The sequence below is a fragment of the Aquarana catesbeiana genome, linkage group LG01 (assembly GCF_042186555.1).
Source record: "Aquarana catesbeiana isolate 2022-GZ linkage group LG01, ASM4218655v1, whole genome shotgun sequence".
NCBI classification, from domain to species: Eukaryota; Metazoa; Chordata; class Amphibia; order Anura; family Ranidae; genus Aquarana; species Aquarana catesbeiana.
The window spans coordinates 763,624,073-763,644,313 of record NC_133324.1 but is presented as its reverse complement, the minus strand read 5'-3'; the positions used below and the strand labels follow the sequence as shown (position 1 = coordinate 763,644,313).

The 20,241-nt window shown below is 39.3% G+C and overlaps 1 protein-coding gene across 2 annotated transcripts in view; it reads left to right on the top strand.

Moving 5' to 3' along the window:
* Positions 1 to 18,795, top strand: part of SPOCK3 (SPARC (osteonectin), cwcv and kazal like domains proteoglycan 3) — a 570,427-nt gene extending 551,632 nt beyond the window's left edge. For both annotated transcript variants that reach the window (XM_073606091.1, XM_073606097.1), the window contains exons 9-11: positions 3,714 to 3,776; positions 11,158 to 11,295; positions 15,689 to 18,795. In XM_073606091.1, coding sequence (XP_073462192.1) covers positions 3,714 to 3,776; positions 11,158 to 11,295; positions 15,689 to 15,852 — 365 coding nt within the window. In that variant the 3' untranslated portion in view covers positions 15,853 to 18,795. The remainder of the gene's footprint in view (positions 1 to 3,713; positions 3,777 to 11,157; positions 11,296 to 15,688) is intronic.
* The last annotated feature ends 1,446 nt before the right edge of the window (positions 18,796 to 20,241 follow it).

Here is a 20,241-nt window from a genome sequence, read left to right as displayed (position 1 = left end):
GATTGCAATGGGCAGGGGCACTTTAGGAGCTGTGTATACACTGCTCCTACAGCGCTGCAAATATGCTGCTTGCAAGTGCACCACTCCAGTGTGAAAGAACGTGGGCTTTCACACTGGAGAGCCAGGAGAGGCGCTATGTAGGCGCTATTTTTAGCGCTGTAGCGCCTGTAAAGTGTGAAAGTAACCTAAATCGACTATTTTGTGTGAAAAAATATATTTTCATTTTCTTCCCAGCATTTTCCAAAAACTTGTGGCAAAAATTTAATTTTCAGAAGATTTATTATGCCTCTTAGAAAATACCTTGATGTGTTTTCTTTCCAAAATGGGGTCATTTTGTGGGAGTTTCCACTTTCCTGGTGTTGCAGCGCCTGCAAAAATATGACAGGTATACAGGAAATTATGTAACGTATGCCCCTACAAAGCCTGAAGTTTCTCCTTGGATTTTGGGCCCCTCTATGTGGCTAGGCTGTAAAAGAAGTCTCACACATGTGGTATCTCCATACTTGGGTGGCATAGCAGAATATATTTCGGGGTGTAATTGTAGGCATGCCTATACTGTGTCTGAGAAAAAAACTTGTTAAAATAATAACTTTGTGCAAAAAAAAAACATTTCATTTAATTTCTTTATTTTCCAAAAAAGTAGTGACAAATAAATTACAACTTCAAAAACATCACCATTGTTAAGTGCCATCTACTTGAGTCTGTGTCCTAGTGGCTTGATGAAAGAGAGATCTAAAGAGATTTTGTTCTACTTTAGCGAGAACTCATTTTCAAAACAATTGTGACAAAAATGACAACTTCAAAAAACACTAAATACCCTGGACTGTCTACTATGAAGAAATTGTATTTATTTGCAAAATATTACAACAGAATCTAAGAAAGTCTTTCTTTTTAAAGCGGAGTTGCACCCAAAAGTGGAACTTCCGCTCATCGGATTCCTCCCCCCCTCCGGTGTCACAATTTGCACCTTTCAGGGGGGTGCAGATACCTGTATAATACAGGTATCTGCACCCACTTTCGGGAATAGACTCCCGCGGGAGTCACGCCCCCTCCCGCACTCCCCCGCTGTCTCCTGGGAAAGACACAGGTCCCAGGAGATAGCGGGGACCATTGAGAACACGCAGCGCAACTCGCGCATGCGCAGTAGGGAACCGGGAAGTGAAGCCACAACGCTTCACTTCCTAAATCCCTCACTGAGAATGGCGACGGCAGCACCCGAGGATCGAGGGACGGTTCGGTCTCGGGTGCCGACATCGCTGGACCCTGGGACAGGTGAGTGTCCTTATTTTAAAAGTCAGCAGCTGCAGTATTTTCAGCTGCTGACATCTAAAAAAAAAATTTTCGCCGGACTCCCGCTTTAAAAATGTTTGGTATTTTTTTTATTTATATAGCATAAAAATAAAAAACCCAGTGGTGATTAAATACCATAAAAAAAAAGGTTCTATTTGTCTTAATACATGGTAACATTTTCATTTGGATACAGTGTTGCATGACTGAGTAATTAAAACATAAAAGCAAGGTTAGCATTAAGAAAAATAAAAGATATGGGCAGCTTGCAGTAGGCAAATATACAGTACCAAAAAAAACTGATAAGAAAAATAGTGCAGTGCCGCCAATATTGCATGCTTAATATTGCATGCTTAAAACATAATGTGCAAAAAATATCCACAATACTCAAACATATTAAAAAATCTGTGTAAATAAAGTCCAAAGTGAAAAAGTCCAAATATGTGTTAAATATCACAGCAGAGAAAGTGTCTACCACCAACTAGTGGAAATCATCTCCACTATACATGAGCAACAGAACTAAAATGCACTCTCTGACAATAAAGCTGCCAGAGGATAGCAGCAACATGCGTGTTTGTATCAACAGGATCCCTTACACGTGGTCAACAATCTCCATCTTCATCAAGTTGCAAAGCATTGTTGCTGCTGTGCTTTCTACCGATCTGAGCAGGGCCACTAGCGGTGCCATTGTAGGTGGGTGGTTTGTAAAAATGTGAAACAAGCACCTGTACCGCCCCCAGCCACCTATGTGAAACAATCCTAAGTGCAGTGTTTCATATTCCCATCGCACACGTTCCTGGTATAAGCTCTAAGGGTTGGGTGCTGTAGCAACAACCAGCTGGATACTGGTTCAAGTCACAATGTAGATACTTGCCAGCACACCAAGGATCAGCACAAGGTGGCGTCCAAATGGTTTAGTTTATTGCATGATCACAACACAAAGAGGTGCAACGTTTCAGAGTCACGCAGGACCCCTTCGTCAGGCATGTGATGACATGCCTGACGAAGGGGTCTTGCGTGACTCCGAAACGTTGCACTTCTTTGTGTTGTGATCATGCAATAAACTAAACCGTTTGGACACCACCTTGTGCCGATCCTTGGTGTGCTGGCAAGTATCTACAGTACATCATTACAATCCTAAGTGCAAACTCCAGCTTTCTTTCTAATCAAGGTTCTGGTCAAAGTTGAAAGGATACACACTAGAAAGTACACTTATCCTTTAACAAATGCTTCACTCACATGGGTGTATAGCTCCATACATCCTTGAAGAGAAGGTTGCCATTTTTGGGAATGATTGACTAAAGGAGAATATTTATAACTTTGAAAATGGAATGTTTTTGAGTTTAGTGAATAAGCTGCATTCATTTTAGTAGATCACTTTTTAGTACGTCAACCCCAATGATGTTATAATGTTTGCAATCACATCATCACACAAGCCATTTTGCAATTCAGTATTTGTTTTTTTAGCTTTCCATTTCCAACTACGGCCAATATAATTTTTTGTAATTTAAAAAAAATTCAATGCAGTATGGCAACCTGGAGAAGTTTTTTTACACTGGTGGTGTACAGAATTCCCTTCAGAAATGTAATTTCTTGTTTGTGTGGTTGGCTCGCTAATTTCTCAGACATCTGCACTGATACACAGCAACATTTTGGCCTCATTCATATGGACGCTGCTGCCCATATACTGGGAATGGGTCATTTTTTTAGTCTCTAGATTACAGGTGCTGCAATGGCAGCATGGACACAGATACTTGTCCTATTGTCACAGCATGTACATAAACAGAATTGTTATTTTTCTTAAATTATTATTATTATTATACAGTATTTATATGGCACCAACTTTTTGAGCAGTGCTTTACAACATGAGGGCAATTCAATACAGGAGGAATCAGAGGGTCCTGCTCGACAGAGCTTACAATCTATAAGTGGAGTTATACTCATATGAAATGCTAATGTATGTATTCAAGTGGAAAAAGTATTTTTTTTTTTTTTTTTTAAAGTGATGACATGCAGGATTTTTAATGACAGAAAAGACAATGTATGTCTCTTCTGTCTTAGATGCTTCTATCCACCTGTCAGCATAGGTGTACACTAAGCGCATTCACAGCACAGTGTACAGTTTCATCAAGCGCATACATTGTAATCCTAGGCCAGCCATTCAAGATGGCCATAGACTGCAAACCTAGGAAAAACTTAGTAATGATGGAAGCACTGGCCATGGAGTGGAATGCGGACATTACAGTGCTGGAAGGTATAGTTTTTCTGTGCAAGTGCGCTATATTGTGCAAATATGCTGTGCAGACTTGCATAATATTGCAAAAAGCTTCTTGGGGAGCAGAATTTACCATTTGCTGTGGTGATATACTTTTACTTTAATGCAAATGGATTGGTAATAACATTGTTTTGTTTTTTGTTTGCCATAGATCCTCCTTGCCAAACTGAGCTCAGTAATATTCAGAAGCAGCAAGGATTAAAGAAGCTTCTTGGTAAGTAATTTTTTTATTATTTTTTTAAATAATTATTGGTATTATTTTTCATCTAAAATGCTCCTACCAAAATAACTGTAGAAAAGGCATGTTTATCACTTGATTTGAACCAACCTTTAAATGATTAGTTCTCAGCACCCTTTTACATGACTGTTCCAATCAGGTCTACCTGTCAGTTTTTCAGTCAGACCTGATCAAATGGTCCATTCATCCCTATGGATTGGCGGATGTAAATGGACTTGTGTTAATTTACAATCACCTACCTCCTATCTTATCTGGTCCACTAAAAACAAATGCAAGGGGATATGGTCTCCTCCTCTGTCTAGGCGGATAGCTGCCCGTTTACATCTGGTCACCCTCAACCCTGCAGAGCGGGCTCTGTTTGTGTCCATGCTACATAGACTGATCAGACACTGACCTATCATCCACCTTCTCTGCAGTAAAGGATTTGCTCACAGATCTGCAGGGGATCTGTGAGTAAATCCCTTACTGATCAGAACGGAATCTGCCCCCATGTGAAAGGGGCCTAAAATTTATAGATCTTGGCACAGAACAGTTAGCATTCAGCACCAATATGGGCACAAGATGGTCTGGTACTTTCTGCGCACGTTGAGCTAAGTATAGATTTGCAATGGTTTACTAAATCTTAAGGATTAAATTAAGGTTTTTGTTAGAGTCAAGGGTTGGAGATAAAGGATTGGGTTAAGATTTTTGGGTTTTATTGTAAACGCAGCTAAACTGAATGCACCTTAAATCAGGTAAAAGCACAGTGTAAATTATACCATTTAAAATTATTACATGCATATATTTGCCTTTAAAAATTCCTATAAACTCATATAAATGCATATAACTGCATGTATGTCATTGCCAGTGTGAATGAGGCCCAACTTACTGGTAACTAAAAACTCAGTAAGAAATAACATTATGCATGAAACACACATTGAATGAAAAACACAAATTTAATTTTTTAGTTCAGTTAAACAGAAAATATTTTGTACATAAAACTAATGTAAGTATGTAGTAGTAAAATATAAAGTCAAAGAAGCATATTGGTTAAAATATTGTATGTTGGTGTTTCCTTATAGCCCCGACCACCCTCTCTGTTAAATCTATGTATGTGAGCTACTCCCCATTCGTCGATATGTTTACTACCTGATCTCCTAGTTGGCTGCTTATACCAGTGCTTGTGGTACCCCATTATTAAGATAGTCTTTTTACTGCTTATTATGGTTGCTGTGGGATTGCTAGTTTCTGTTTCTTCATTATTATCATTTTCACTTTTTTATTTGTTTTCAACTTTTTTTTTATTTTCTATTTATTTTAATTTTTTTTTTGTTTATCCTTTTTTACGAATTCTCATTTTTTAAATTTGATCTTTGATAATATTTTTCTATATCTTACCTATATTCACCACATGTCGGTAACAACCCATGCAATCCATACATACAAAGAAACCAAAACAAATACATTCAGAAATTAAAGCGGAGTTCCACCCAAAAGTGGAACTTCCACTCATTTGTCTCCTCTCCCCTTCCGGTGCCACAATTGGCATCTTTTTTGGGGGGGAGGCGGGTGGGGACACCTGTCTTTGACAGGTATCCTGTTCTTACATCCGGGAGTCCGGGCCGGGGCCTGTGACATCCCCGCGGGGCTCCCTCCTCCTCTCTCCTCCTCTCCCTGTCACAGAGCCAGTAGGAGAGAGGAGCGGGGGCTTGGCACATGCGCGGTAGGGTTCCTGGCATGAAGCCGTAAGGCTACACTGCCGGGTACCCTTACCCGCAATGGCGGTGGCAGCACCCGACAGCTGAAGGAAACATCAGCTGGGGTGCCGACATCGCTGGACTCCAGGACAGGTAAGTGTCCTTTTGTTAAAAGTCAGCAGCTGCAGTATGTGTAGCTGCTGGCTTTTATTTTTTTGGGGGGGGGCAGAACACCACTTTAAGTTATGTGTCATAAAATGGAATGACACAGGGAAAAAGTATTGAAAACATGAAGAAAGAGAGGTGCAAAAAGGTATGGAAAACCAAGACACCAGCTGAAATCTATGCATAATTAGAAAGCAATCCTGCCCCTTGTCAGTGCAAATTATTATAAGCTGGTTCAGTCTCAACTGATGGCCTATAAACATCTCATAATGGGTAAAAGAAAAAAGCTCTCCCAAGACCTTTGCAACCTTATTGTTGCAAAACATACTAATGGCATTGGTTACAAAAGGATTTCTGTAACCAGTGTGTGGCCAGGTTTATTGTAAAATTATGGTCTTGCCACTTCTGAATGATGGCCCCAACAGTGCTCACTGGGACCTTCAGAAGTTTAGAAATCCTAGTGTAATCAATCCCATCAGTATGTTTTGCAACAATAAGGTTGCAAAGGTCTTGAGAGAGCTCTTTAGGTACAGCATAGCTTAGAGGGTGGAGGGGTTTGGTTTATGTAACTTAAAGCACATTTTACAAATCCCAGTGGTTGGGGTTATGTAGCTTATATCGCAGCTTACAGATTGTATTTGTCAGGAGTATGCAATGTACAGCACAGCCTACAGGGTATTCTGAATTACATATGTGGTAACAAACTCTTCAATAAGTCAGAGATGCTTATGGCTATACGGGAAGCTTTTGAAACTTGGTAAACTTTCCTGAGTGGAGACAGAATTTTTTTCTGTGCTGTGAAACTGAGGAAAGGATTATGTCACCAAATATGTTACATTGTCAACATTGAGTGGGTATCATGGCAGGCCAGCTACTCAGACTACTCATTTGAGAATCAGACAGTATTTCCTATCCTACTGTTTTTGAGATGATATCTGCCAATCCGGTGCCATTCTTAGTCTGAATCATTAAACATTCAATTCCATAATATTAGCTTTTGTAAATAATTATTAGTTTAAATTAGAGCCCTTGCACACTGGGGCGGGGGCGGCGTGGGCGGTAAAAAGCCGCTATTATTAGCGGCGTTTTACCGTCGGTATTCGGCCACTAGCAGGGCAGTTTTACCCCCCGCTAGCGGCCGAGAAAGGGTTAAATACCACCGCAAAGCGCCTCTGCAGAGGCGCTTTTCCGGCGGTATAGCCGCGCCGTCCCATTGATTTCAATGGGCAGGAGCGGTAAAGGAGCGGTATACACTCCGCTCCTTCACCGCTCCGAAGATGCTGCTGGCAGGACTTTTTTTACCGTCCTGCCAGCGCACCGCTCCAGTGTGAAAGCCCTCGGGGCTTTCACACTGGAATACAAGCAGCGGCACTTTCAGGTCGGTCTGCAGGCGCTATTATTAGCGCAATAGCGCCTGCAAACCGCCCCAGTGTGCAAGGGCTCTTAGAGAAAATCAGCTAATTGTAAAAAAAAAAAAAAAAACAGTAAACGAGTTAACTTGTTGTTTATCAGATTTGTCAAGACACTACTAAAAGGTGAAAGGTTAGTTTTTTAGTTAATTTGCATAAGATGTCAGGCAAAATAGTGATACATTTCTGAAAGCATGATAGTTTTTGGTTAAATAATCATTTTCATTTGAAGTTTTAAAATTGACATACATTTGAACTGTTACATTTTTAATCAATTGTATATTTTCAAATTTGTCTTTTCCTTTTTACTTCATTGTGTAGCACAGAGCAGCTGCAAAGCCTCTATCTACTCCATATTTTGACAAATGCATAAATGCTGAAGAAGGGATCTGAGTCGTCCCTAAAGCATGCATCTTTAATAAGTTAGCCAGTAAAGGATATCACTTAAACATGGTAAAACACTCCACTACTACTTTCACAACAGAATGCAGTGCGAGAAAGGCACGTTCGTGCACGTTTGCCATGCATGTGCTTAAAATGCATAGCCTGTGCAATCTTCTTCAGCGGTCAATATATTCTTATCGACACCCCAAATGCGGATCGCAAACACAGCGCATTTGCTTGCTTCAGATCGCATAGTACAGCAGTACCATGTGATTTGGTTAGGTGCCTTTTTGAAAAGCAGTGCATACAGTTCATTTTGTTTGATCCAGTGCAATTTTAGCCCATTCAAATGAATAGGCTGAAAATCACACTGCACTGAATTACACATGAACACGGACCTCCTTCCTGTGCAATTCATGTATGAACCATTACTGTCTTTCAGTACTTCTTTTTGTATCTGTCTTTAGGTTATGATGTACAAGTTTCTGATGGCTCACTGAAGGGCCCACTCGCACCAGAATGCGGGCAGGAAAAATGCATTTCCCGCACTGTACGGGAACACGCTGCCTTAGCTAAAGGTGCGTGGGTGCCATTAAGCATTACTTGCACCCTGAATGCATCTAGCAAATGTGGTGCAACACCATGTTGTTTGGTGTAGCATGATTTTTAAAAGTAGTGTCTGCCTTGATTTTTATGCGTTCCCATGCATTTGGCAGACCATTGAAATGAATGGGCTATCAAAAATGAAGCGTACAAAAATATGCACATTTTAGTGTGAACCAGCCTTCATTCTTTGAACATTTTTGGTGTGTAGCTGCTTTATTGTGCTCAATCCATAATTCAGCACTGAAGACAACTTCTGATTTCAATTACTGAATAAGCTAAAGCAATATGTTGATAAACGTCTGAAGTTTGTTCACAATTTTTTCTTTATTATTTCATGTCCCAAACCCATTTGTTCTTTATTATTTCTGCCAAGCTGACGTATTCTCGAGGTTGCTTGTAGTTGGGCAAAAGCTCCCCTAACTTTTTAATTTTACTACTGATGTGACATCGGTGACACTTTCATCTTTACTTACATAGCTGACCAAGAAACAGAATAATTGGCTGATTGAAGCTATTGTTAACTTTTGTGTTCATTTTCAAGTCAGCTTGCTTTGCTTTTCTGTGGATCTTTCAATTTTTTATTCATGCTTTTCAATGTGTGAAATAGCAATCAAATATTTCAAGATCTTTTAGATAGTCTTCAAAACTCATGCCTTGTGTATTGCCCTTCAGCACCTTATTGTTCTCATTATTGAAGATAACGCAGAAGGGCATTGGAGGCACAGTAGTTTAACACCAAACTGGATGGCAAAGAGCTTAGATGTGTTCACTGCATGATATTTTTGTCATCTGACCTTCTTTTACATGTCCTTCACAAGGTGGATGATATAGCTTTCATAACTGACCACAGCCACTCTCTTTTGGTCTTGTAAAATGCTGAGGGGAGGCTGTTTTGTCTATACACAGGTCTGTTACTCTTCTTTTCAGGCTGATGAAGGCCAAAGGTATCAGGATAATCTGAACCTTTATGTCAGTCTAGTCTTGTGGCTAAAACAAGGATGTCTACATGACTTACAAAGGAGGATTTGTCAGCTGTTGGCGAGTGTAGAGTATAAGTTTGCCTGTCTGTTTGCCTCAATGGGGCAAAGTACAAAGAAGCATGGTCACTCTCCTTCGCTGGTCCCTTCTACTTTTTTGGAAAAGGATTGAGTGGATGACAGGTAGATAGTGGATGTGGTGGAGCTGGATGCAGAAGGGTCAGTTGTTTTCACATCTGAGTCACCTGAGTCTGAGGAACCTCAGGTTCAAGATGTTTTTTAGGTCCAGCGAGGCCTAGCGAATTCTATCTGGAATTGTCCTTAAATATTACATTTACTACTTCCTGAATCAGAGTCCTTTAAGGCAACTTAAGTTCACGACGGCCACTGCAAAGTTTCTAGTTTTTCACTTCCTCTTACTTAGAGGAGGGAATGTTTGCAGGAGGGGCTCACACTGATAAGGTGTTATTTCCTCTCAAAAAGGGTTTTCTCAGCTGCATCCTATGGAGGAAAAGTTTGTTAAGAAGTTGAGGCAGCTGTTTTCCTATCTTAACAAGAATGTGACATGCCTTGTGGATGATGTTGCCATTTTCAAGGATCCAGCAAATAAGAGATTCAAAACATTGCTAAAGGCCCCCTTTTCTTTTGCTGGGGCTGCTATGCAGTAGCAGTGTTTTGGTGTCTGTTAGAGTCTTAGGGCTGCATTAAGCACCTGTCTAGGAGCTTGTATTTCACAGACAGTGAGCGTAACATAAGCAGAAACTTCGCAGAGTTCACTCAGGCTCTTTGTTTTACTATGGATGCCCTGAAGGGTTCCACTCAGCAGGTTTTATGCTTGAAAATTATGTCCGTTCACACATAGGATATTTGGCTGAAAATACTGGTCCGCAAGGTTATCTTGTAAAAGCTTTCCTCGAGGTCTTTTTGTCTGTCACAGGGCTTATCATCCATTTTGAAACCTTAGCCCCACAAAAGAACTTGGTCATTGAAGGCAGCAAAGATCTGATTAGAGGTCTTCCTCTATATGAAGAGAGGTGTCCCCATTCATTCAGGTAGGGGGATGTTTTCAGGCTTTTTCATTTTTTCCACTAAAGAGGGTGTCTCTCATGTCACCTGTTTGTTCAAGAAAGTAATCATGCCACTTCCAGAACAGGAAGGGGTTCTCAGCTTTTATCCATACCTGTTTATGATTTCAAGCCAAATGGAGTTGCTCGACCAATTTTTTTGGATTTACAGAGTCTCAACAAATTTTTTAAAGGACAAAGGTTTTGAATGACTTTGCTCCAGCCAGGGGATTTCCTGGCATTAGTGGACATAAAGAATGCCTGCCTACATGTCCCGATCTCCTTCCTCATCTGAGTTTTTTTGTGGCTTGCAGTTTTCAGTTAGTGGCTCTGGTCCACCATGAGTTGAAGGGAAAAAAATAGCTTGATTCCCAATCAACACATTTATTGTTGATGGGGGAATCCTTCCCGCTTTGCTATTGTATTCTGATGGTGGGAGGTTTCTCCGCTGTCAGAATACAATGATTATTGCTGCCAGATACTGTATATCCGGTGGCAGTAATCGCACACAAAAAAAAAACCCTCCGCAGGCCGGTTGTACTGAAGTCAACTGATAGATCAGCTTCAGTACAACCATCCTGCTCATAGATGGATTTAAATTCGGGCGGTTCCTGCTAAACCACCGAATTTCAATCTGTCTATGGCGTGCTTTATCAATAGAAGGTACTGCAGAACCTGAACATGTGATGGTAGCACAAAAGTATCTTATCCTGCATCTGAAGACATCTTTGCATTTATTTTGAACTTTGGAAAGGAGTTTAGAGTGGGGTAGGGCATTTAGTGCACAGTCTATGCAGGAAGTGAAGCAGAACAGTTACGATTTTCCATTCGAGTATTTCCAAGCCTGTGTACAATGTTGACCTTTCTAAAAGATCTTATAAAAATTAACAAAGCAAAATGTTTCATTTAGACTGTAGTAATACAATTAAAGTAGCAATCTTTGTTGATATGCAGTATGTTAACAGTTATTAAAAATTGATTTTAACACGTCTCTAAAGTCAACCTTTTCAATTTGCAAAAGAAAAATCTGATTCATTTTGTTAATTCTATACATTACAAATGTTTTGTTTCTACAGGACATTACATTCCAGCATGTGATGAGGATGGCTATTACAAACCAGCTCAGTGTCATGCAAGCATTGGTCAGTGCTGGTGCGTTGACAGATATGGAAATGAAGTGACAGGATCCAGAAAAGTTGGCTCAGTGGAATGTGGTAATTTTCTTTTACGTTCACTATGAGTTAACTGAAAATACTGTGCTACAATTAAACACCTCTATACAGTGCACTTTCACCCCCTTCCTGCCCAAGCCATTTTTCAGCTTTCAGCGCTGTCACACTTTGAATTACAATTGTGCAGTCATGCAACACTGTACCCAAATGAAATTGTTATCATTTTTTCCCCACAAATAGAGCTTTCTTTTTGTGGTATTTGATCACCTCTGTGTTTTTTATTTTATGCGCTATAAACAAAAGAAGAGTGACAAGTTTGAAAAAAAACACAATATTTTTTACTTTTTGCTACAATAAATATCCATTTTTTTTTAAACAAATTTTTTCCTCATTTTAGGCCGATATGTCATCTTCTACATATTTTTGGTAAAAGAAATCACAATAAGCGTATATTGATTGGTTTGCGCAAAAGTTATAGCGTCTACAAAATAGAGAATAGATTTATAGCATTTTTATTATTATTTTTTTTTTTACTAGTAATGGTGGCGATCTGCGATTTTTATAGTGACTGCGATATTGCGGTGGATATATCAGACACTTTTGACTCTTATTTTGGGACCATTCACATTTATACAGCGATCCGTACTATAAAAATGCACTGATTACTGTATAAATGTGACTGGCAGGGAAGGGGTTAACACTAGGGAGTGATCGAGGGGTTAATTATGTTTCCTAGGGAGTGATTCTAACTGTAGGGGGAGGGGACTCACTAGGGGAGGAGACCGATCCGTGTTCCTCTGTACTGGAAACACACCATCGGTCTCCTCTCCCCTGACAGGACGTGGATCTGTGTGTTCACACACACAGATCCATGGTCCTGCTCTGTTACTGGGCAATCGCGGGTGCCAGGCGGACATCGCGGCCGCCAGGCACGCGCATCAGGTCCCCAGTGACACGGCGGGCCTGCGCGAGTGCCGTTGGCGGCACGCGCACACCCCCTGGTGGGCTGGGAAGGCGAGGGCATCATATGACACCTTCCCAGAACGAGAGCCGTGCTGCCTGGCCGTCATATGACAGCCGGCGAGCGGCAAGTGGTTAAAACACAAAATGCTTTACCTATTCAGATACTTTTAATATATTTAAAGCAGTTCTAAACCTCAGGCACAAAATATGAACAAAGCATATCCCTGTATAGTGAGTACTTGTCTCAATTAAGAGCACTCAGTATCATTTCTGTCTGCTGATCCATTCCTCTGCTATTAGCATGAGTCACTGACAAGTTTTACTGACACCAAGAAAAAAAAGGTGACAGGGGAGGGATCTCCAACTAATTGACAGCCTCAGCTATGATTGTGTGTGCTGTGTGAAGGAGGGTGTGCCACTTCTCTCCAATCAGCTTGTAGACCTCCCATCACTGAGCTCTGCAGAGTGTAACTTCAGTTCTCCATCCCCTTTTTTTCTGACAGCTTAGACAAGCTTTATAAAATCAGCATTTTGGCTAAAGAGAAGAGAAGACCAGATAAACAGATGTAACTTATGTAGGAGGATTTGTTTAATTTCTGTGTATCACGTTAGGCTAGTCATTTCACTGGGTATGTGTAAGGGTTTACAACCACTTTAAGTGTGAATACTTAGACTTTTGTTAATATGTTTTCCTTTTTTTATGCATATGAAAGGAACTGATTTACTAGAAAAACATCTTCTCCTTGTCCTGTGTTTAAATTTAAAACCTCAACCAAGCTGATAAGCAGTCTCTCATCTTTGTTCTTCTATTGATCTGATTTCATGTGAACACAATAAATAAACGAAAAATTTGTTTTTACTAAGCAAGTGCTGGAAAAATAATCGAATGATTTCCTTTTTATCTTGGGGATTCTGGCAGAAAGCCCTCCCTTGGTCTTTACACCTGCCATGACATTTTTGGGGTAACCTTAGTATTCCCACTGGATTTTGTAATGCAACATGAGTAGTGGGAACACATACATATGAGTTGCAACACCCAAAAGTGTGTCAAAAGAGCCAGTAATGATGACAATGTTGCAGTCCTAATAAGATATAAGAAGCCCACATGTAGTTAAAACATCTTCCTCCTGCCGCTACCTCCCTTCCCTTCATGAGGTCCTGCTACTTAAAACAAATGTTTTATATACAGTACCTTTATTCCTGCAGTATCCTGGCCAGCCCAGTGATGTCATTGATCCTTCCTGTTCTCTTGCAATTCCACCAATTGGCAGTCCTTCCTCTTGGACTAAGCATTGTTTACATAAGGACATGTGAGTGCTGCTCAGTACCAGAGTGCTGTGAGCCTAGGCCATGTTATGATGCACCTTACAGGCAATGGGTTGAACAATTCTGACCATCGTTCAAACAAGAAGAGGTCCAGCTGTTGGCTGCAGAGAAGAATACAGATGGCAGTGCTGGAGTGCACAAAGGGGAAGTTGCCCTTTCACACCTCTTATTTTAATACTGGTTGAGGAGGAAGAAAAAAGAATGAAGTTACACTTTAAGTCCCCTAGACTCAATCTATAATTGAAATTTCATATTTTTTTGGAATGGTGTACTCTAATTCTTCGCAATGGTCAGCCACCAATTTAATCTCCCACTGGCACCAAATCCTGAACAGTAGACGCATGCACAATCTGTAAAGCTTTGTGTAAAATTCTTGTTTTATCTAAAAAAGATAATAAGAAAAACTGTCATTATCGTGAATTTTGGATATAAAACAAATATTTTGATAAAAATGTGGAATAGACTCACAAAAGGCCTATTTCTCTCAAATATTGTTCACAAATCTGTCTTAATCTGTGTTAGTGAGCACTTCTCCTTTGCTGAGATAATCCATCCACCTCACAGGTGTGGCATATCAAGATGCTGATTAGACAGCATGATTATTGCACAGGTGGGCCTTAGGCTGGCCACAATAAAAAGCCACTCTAAAAAGTGCAGTTTTGCTGTATTGGGGTCGGGGGGTCCGAAAAGCAGTCAGTATCTGATGTGACCACCATTTCTCCTTCGCATAGAGTTGATCAGGGTATTGATTGTGGCCTGTGGAATGCTCAATGAGTGACATGTCCGGTGAGTATGCTGGCCATGCAAGAACTGGGATGTTTTCAGCTTCCAGGAATTGTGTACAGATCCTTGCAACATGGGGCCGTGCATTATCATGCTCCAACATGAGGTGCTGGTTGTGGATGAATGGCACAACAATGGGCCTGAGGATCTCATCACGCTATCTCTATGCATTCAAAATGTCATCAATAAAATGCACCTGTGTTCATTGTCCATAGCATACGCCTGTTCATACTATAACCCCACTGCCACCATGGTGGCGGTGGGGGTTATAGTATGAACAGGCGTATGCTATGGACAATGAACACAGGTGCATTTTATTGATGACATTTTGAATGCATAGAGATGCTATGGACAATGAACACAGGTGCATTTTATGCAATCTACAACGTTGACATCAGCAAACCACTCACCCACACAATGCCATACATGCTGTCTGCTATCTGCCCTGTACAATGAAAACCGGGATTCATTCATGAAGAGAACACCTCTCCAAAGCGCCAGATGCCATTGAATGTGAGAATTTGCCCACTCAAGTAGTTTACCATGGCGAACTGCAGTGAGGTCGAGACCCCGATAAGGATGATGGGCATGCAGATGAGCTTCCCTGAGATGGTTTCTGACAGTTTGTGCAGAAATTCTTTGGTTATGCGAACCGATTGGCTAGTTATGCGGTGGCTAGTCTCAGATGATCTTGGAGGTGAAGATGCTGGATATGGAGGTCCTGGGCTGGTGTGGTTACACGTGGTCTGCGGTTGTGAGGCTGGTTGGATATACTGCCAAATTCTCTGAAACGCCTTTAGAAACGGCTTATGGTAAAGAAATAAGCATTCAATTCAAGGGCAACAGCTCTGGTGGACATTCCTGCAGTCAGCATGCCAATTGCACTCTCCCTCAAAACTTGTGGCATTGTGCTGTGTGATAAAACTGCACATTTTAGAGTGGCCTTTTATTGTGGCCAGCCTAAGGCACACCTGTGCAATAATCATGCTGTCTAATCAGCATCTTGATATGCCACACCTGTGAGGAGGATGGATTATCTAGGCAAAGGAGAAGTGCTCACTAACACAGATTTAGACAGATTTGTGAAAAATATTTGAGACAAATAGGCCTTTTGTGTACATAGAAAATGTCATAGATCTTTGCGTTCAGCTCATGATAAATAGGGGCAAACACAAAGTGTTGCGTTTATAATTTTGCTCAGTGTATATATTTTTTTCCTTCTATTGGTTGAACTGGATGGACTTTTTTCAATCAGACTAACTATGTAACTATGTATGGCCTGATAGTTTTTGTTCATTGTAATTTTAAAAATGAATGTTTCTTCAACCTAAATATTTAACTATTGATTAATATTTTATCGCAGGCAGTGATTCAGACACATCAGGGGATTTTGGAAGTGGAGACTTTCATGACTGGTCTGATGATGAAGACGATGACGAAATGATGAATGATGAAGATGAGATTGAAGATGATGACGAGGATGAAGGAGGCGATGATGATGAAGAAGATGAAGATGGATATATTTGACATAACATAATGCAAGATAATTCTATTTTTCATGTCTACAAAGAAAAAGACATCCCCTAGGAAATACCTTTTGCTCACATCGCCACCAAGAAAAAAAGGATTTGAAAAGAAAACTAAACATGTATATTTTGTATGATCATATCAGTTATTAAAGCTGGAGTCATAGACTTATGTTTCAGAGTCATTTATGTGCTTTTAAGCTTTCCTATGCTTTTGGCAAGAAGAAAAATGCATTGGAAGTATAACCTAAAGAAAATAAAACAACCTACACATCAGTTGAAGAAAAAAATAGAGTGTAAAGGTAGTGGCCGTTGACTAGACGCCTGTGCGTTTCCTTACTGGCAAATGAGTACTAAAACAAAGTAAGAACTTATGTTAGTGGAAAACTCTGACAATGAAACATTTTCCTTATTTTTGTTTACATTTATTTCCTCAGATTATGCATAAATGTGTTTGTTTATTGTTTAGTGGGCTGTTAGATTTGTTGTCTTATTATGTTAGCTTTTTCTTATTATTATTTTAGAAGCATTGTATGAGTTTTGTTATTAGCAGAGCAGCATGATGATAAGTATAATCTAGCCAACACAATTCTTCTTTGAAAACTGTTTACTTGAGCAGGTAATCAGCACCAGTCATATAATCAAGAAATACTACAATATGTACAAGTATTGTCATATGCAGTTAGCCACTAGTTCTGTTCCGTATATAATAAAAGCCTTTCTTGCATTTTTCCATGACATCCCTACTAAATTGAAATAATGGTCCACAACAAGAGCAGTGGTTAAGAAAACACAGGTTAATATTAAATTTTAAACTTACTGTTCGGGTCTAAGCAGTTTGAGATTGAGCTTTTGTATTTCATTTTGTTTTCTCATTTTTATATGTTATAATTTTAGTTATGCAAATTAGCAATGATTGTAGTAGGTGTTTTATTTCAGTATTATGACTAAATCCTACACAAATGCAATGGCAAGTTGGGACCAGCTGGCAAGAGTTGCCTGCGTGTTTAAAACCAGAAGTATTTTTCTTATTACTGTTTTTTTTTTTTCCATTTTGTTAGTACATGCTAATATAGTGTTTCTTATTATATTCAGTGGCACCAGAATGTTACGAGTTGTAGTAAAAAAAAAAAAAAAAAAGCTTTATTGGTTTATGCCTACACACTTTCATACCTTTCAACTTAGCACAAAAAAAAAGTATTATACATAATATTTATAATTCAAACATATTTACTTAGTTCATTTGAAGTATGTACACATATTTTTAAACTTCACTATTGAGTGATGATTATAGTTATGAAATATTTAACTCATGCTTACAAACTAATGCATATTGACACCTACACAGTTTCATAAGAAAGCAGGCACAATCTGGGTAAGAAGGTACAGTAGGAAGGTAGCGTATCTTTCAAGTCATTCAAAACTATAAAGCATTGTCTATCTGTTAAATGAATCATTCATTATTAGGCGTTACTACATGCTTGTGCATTTATACTGGTTATGGAACTCTTATTTGCTTTCTATATTCTTTTTATTTTAAACTTGGTACTTTATATATTGATATAATATGATATGATCCTCCTGTTTGGGTATGTTTTAGCATTTACACATTCCAACAAAGAGCACCTTTCTATATGAAATTTATGCATTGTCATGACAAATAAAAATAACTTGAACATGCATTGCATGGAGCAATTGATTCAGGGATGATAGGCACAATGTGAAGTCAAATGTGTGTGAGTAAGTCATTTATTGTAAAGGGCTTCTTAGGCAGATCATGTTGCTCAGCTGAGGTCCTTAAATTTATAACCCAAAAAAACTACTCCACAGCACTCCTGTTACCAGGATAGCTATATGTATATCTATATATCTATATATATAGATATATAGATATATATATCTATATATCTATAGATATATATATATATACTGTATTTATACCTCCCAACAGAGAACTGACAAAAGTGAAGTCACGGGTAGAAAAAGAGTGCATATTTTGAGAGTGGAGATGCTACGGAACATTTAACTAATTGGTGCACTTGAGCTTCCACTTATGGTAAACACCATTGACCAGAATGGAGGACCACTTTAGATTTACAATGCATATGCATGTCCAGTTTAACCGTTTGCCGATCAGCTGATGCAGTTGTACTGTGGCAGGTTGGCTCGGCTGCGCGAATCACTGTAGGTGTACGCCGGCTCGTACGCGGCATTCTGTGCCTGCACGCGCACCGATTGCCCAGCGGGGGAGCAAATTAGTGGGTCTGGCAGACTTGATGTCCGCTGGCCGCCTGCTATTGTTCCCCGCAGTGACAGAACGGGAATCTGCCAAAGTAAACAAGGCGGATCTCCGTTCTGTTAGGGGATGACACAGAGATCCTGTCTTTCTGCTATGCAGGAAGACGGATCTGTGTGTTGTCCTAGGCAGCCCTTTCCCCATACAGTTAGTAAACACACCAAGGGAACATAATTAACCCCTTGATCATCCCTGATGTTAACCTCTTCCCTGCCATTAGTGCCATTAGTACAATTTCAGTGCATATTTTTAAAACTGATCACTGTAATAATGTCACTGCTTCCCAAAAAAGTGTCAAAAATGTCAGTTAGGTGTCCGATCTTTCCGCCGCAATGTCACAGTCCCGCTAAAAATTGCAGATCACCACAATTACTAGTAGCAAAAAAATAATAATAAAAATGCCATAAATCTATCCCCTATTGTAGACCTTATAACTGTTGCACAAACCAATCAATATATGTGTATTGTTTTTTTTTTTTTTTTCATCAAAAATATGTAGCAGAATACAAATTGGCCTAAACTGATGAAGAAATTAGATTTTTTTACATTTTTTTTATTGGGTAAGTTTTATAGCAGAAAATAAATAATATTTTTTTTTTTTTTCAAAATTGTTGGTCTTCTTTTGTTTATAGCACAAAAAATAAAAACCACAGAGGTGATCAAATACCACAAAAAGAAAGCTCTATTTGAGGGGAAAAAAAGTACATCAATTTTATTTGGGTACAGTGTTGCACCCAATTGTCAGTTAAAATATCTCAAAAAATGGCTTGGTCAGGAAGGGGGTAAATCCTTCCGGGGCTGAAGTGGTTAATGTTGATCCAAACTCCAAAAATGTTATGCTGTTCTACACCCCTTGCCCTAAATATCCAACTAGAATATTTGGATGGGAGGGGGTGCAGAAGGTGCCTTGAGCAGAGTTGGCATCGTTGGCCAATCAGTAGAACTGCCTGCACAAAGAACTATACATTTATTAATTTTTTAATATATTTTCTATAGCCAATGTAGGTGTAGAATAGCTTAATTTCTTTAGTTTAGTTGCAATTTATGGGGACCTACAGTATAGTTACAAATATGTCCAAAAAGTCAAAGGTTCTGCTGTGGGACTGACATAAGAATACTGTTCACACTATTCAGCCAGTATGTGACCTGGAGGTTGATCTACTAAAACTGGAGAGTGCAAAATCTGGTGCAGCTGTGCATGGTAGCCAATCAGCTTCTAACTTCAACTTGTTCAATTAAGCTTTGACAATAAAACCTGGAAGCTGATCGGTTTCGGTGCAGAGCTGCACCAGATTTTGCACTCTCCAGGTTTAGTGAATTAACCCCCCTGGTGCACAAAGATCCTCTGCACCGATACAGACTATGGGGTTGATTTATTAAAGACAAATAGGCTGTTCCCTTTACAAGGGAATTTTCCCTAGAGCTTAGTGAATGAGGTGAAGCACTGCTGACTTCCATCATCCAATCATGTGCAAGCAAAAATGTTGTTTCTCTTTTCCATGGACAAAATTGGGAATTCTTTGCAAAGTGAAATTTCACCACATTTACTTCCCTTGCAAAGTTAACAACCTATTTGACTTTAGTAAAACATGTTCCATGCGGCCATTGACCAGATTGATGCAAAATTTCCTATGTTGCAAAAAAATATAAGATTTGTGGTTGTTTTATTATAACATGTAAGCTGATTATTAATATAATTGTGGGTGAATTTTTGACTATAGGTTTTTGAAAAACTAAAAAAAAAAAAAATCTACATTCATTAATTTGTTAACCTCATCATGCATGACTCTGACAGTAATGAAAAATGTTCTAATTTTCTGGAAGGTATTGGCTCACTAGTCAATAAATATTGTTGCTTGTTGAACAGGCTAATCAAAATTCACAGATGCAATACAGGTATTGTATTACTATGAATTAGCTGATTACAACAAATGCTTCATCATTTATAGTTTGTTATCAAAACATTTTTTTTAGGTACCTTATACACCAAAAAATTATTTGACACAAAGTAAAACTACCACTTTACTGATTAATAGCAGAGCCGAAGGAAAAAAACTTTCTTTTTTTGTTCTTTTATTGTTATGTAACTACCAT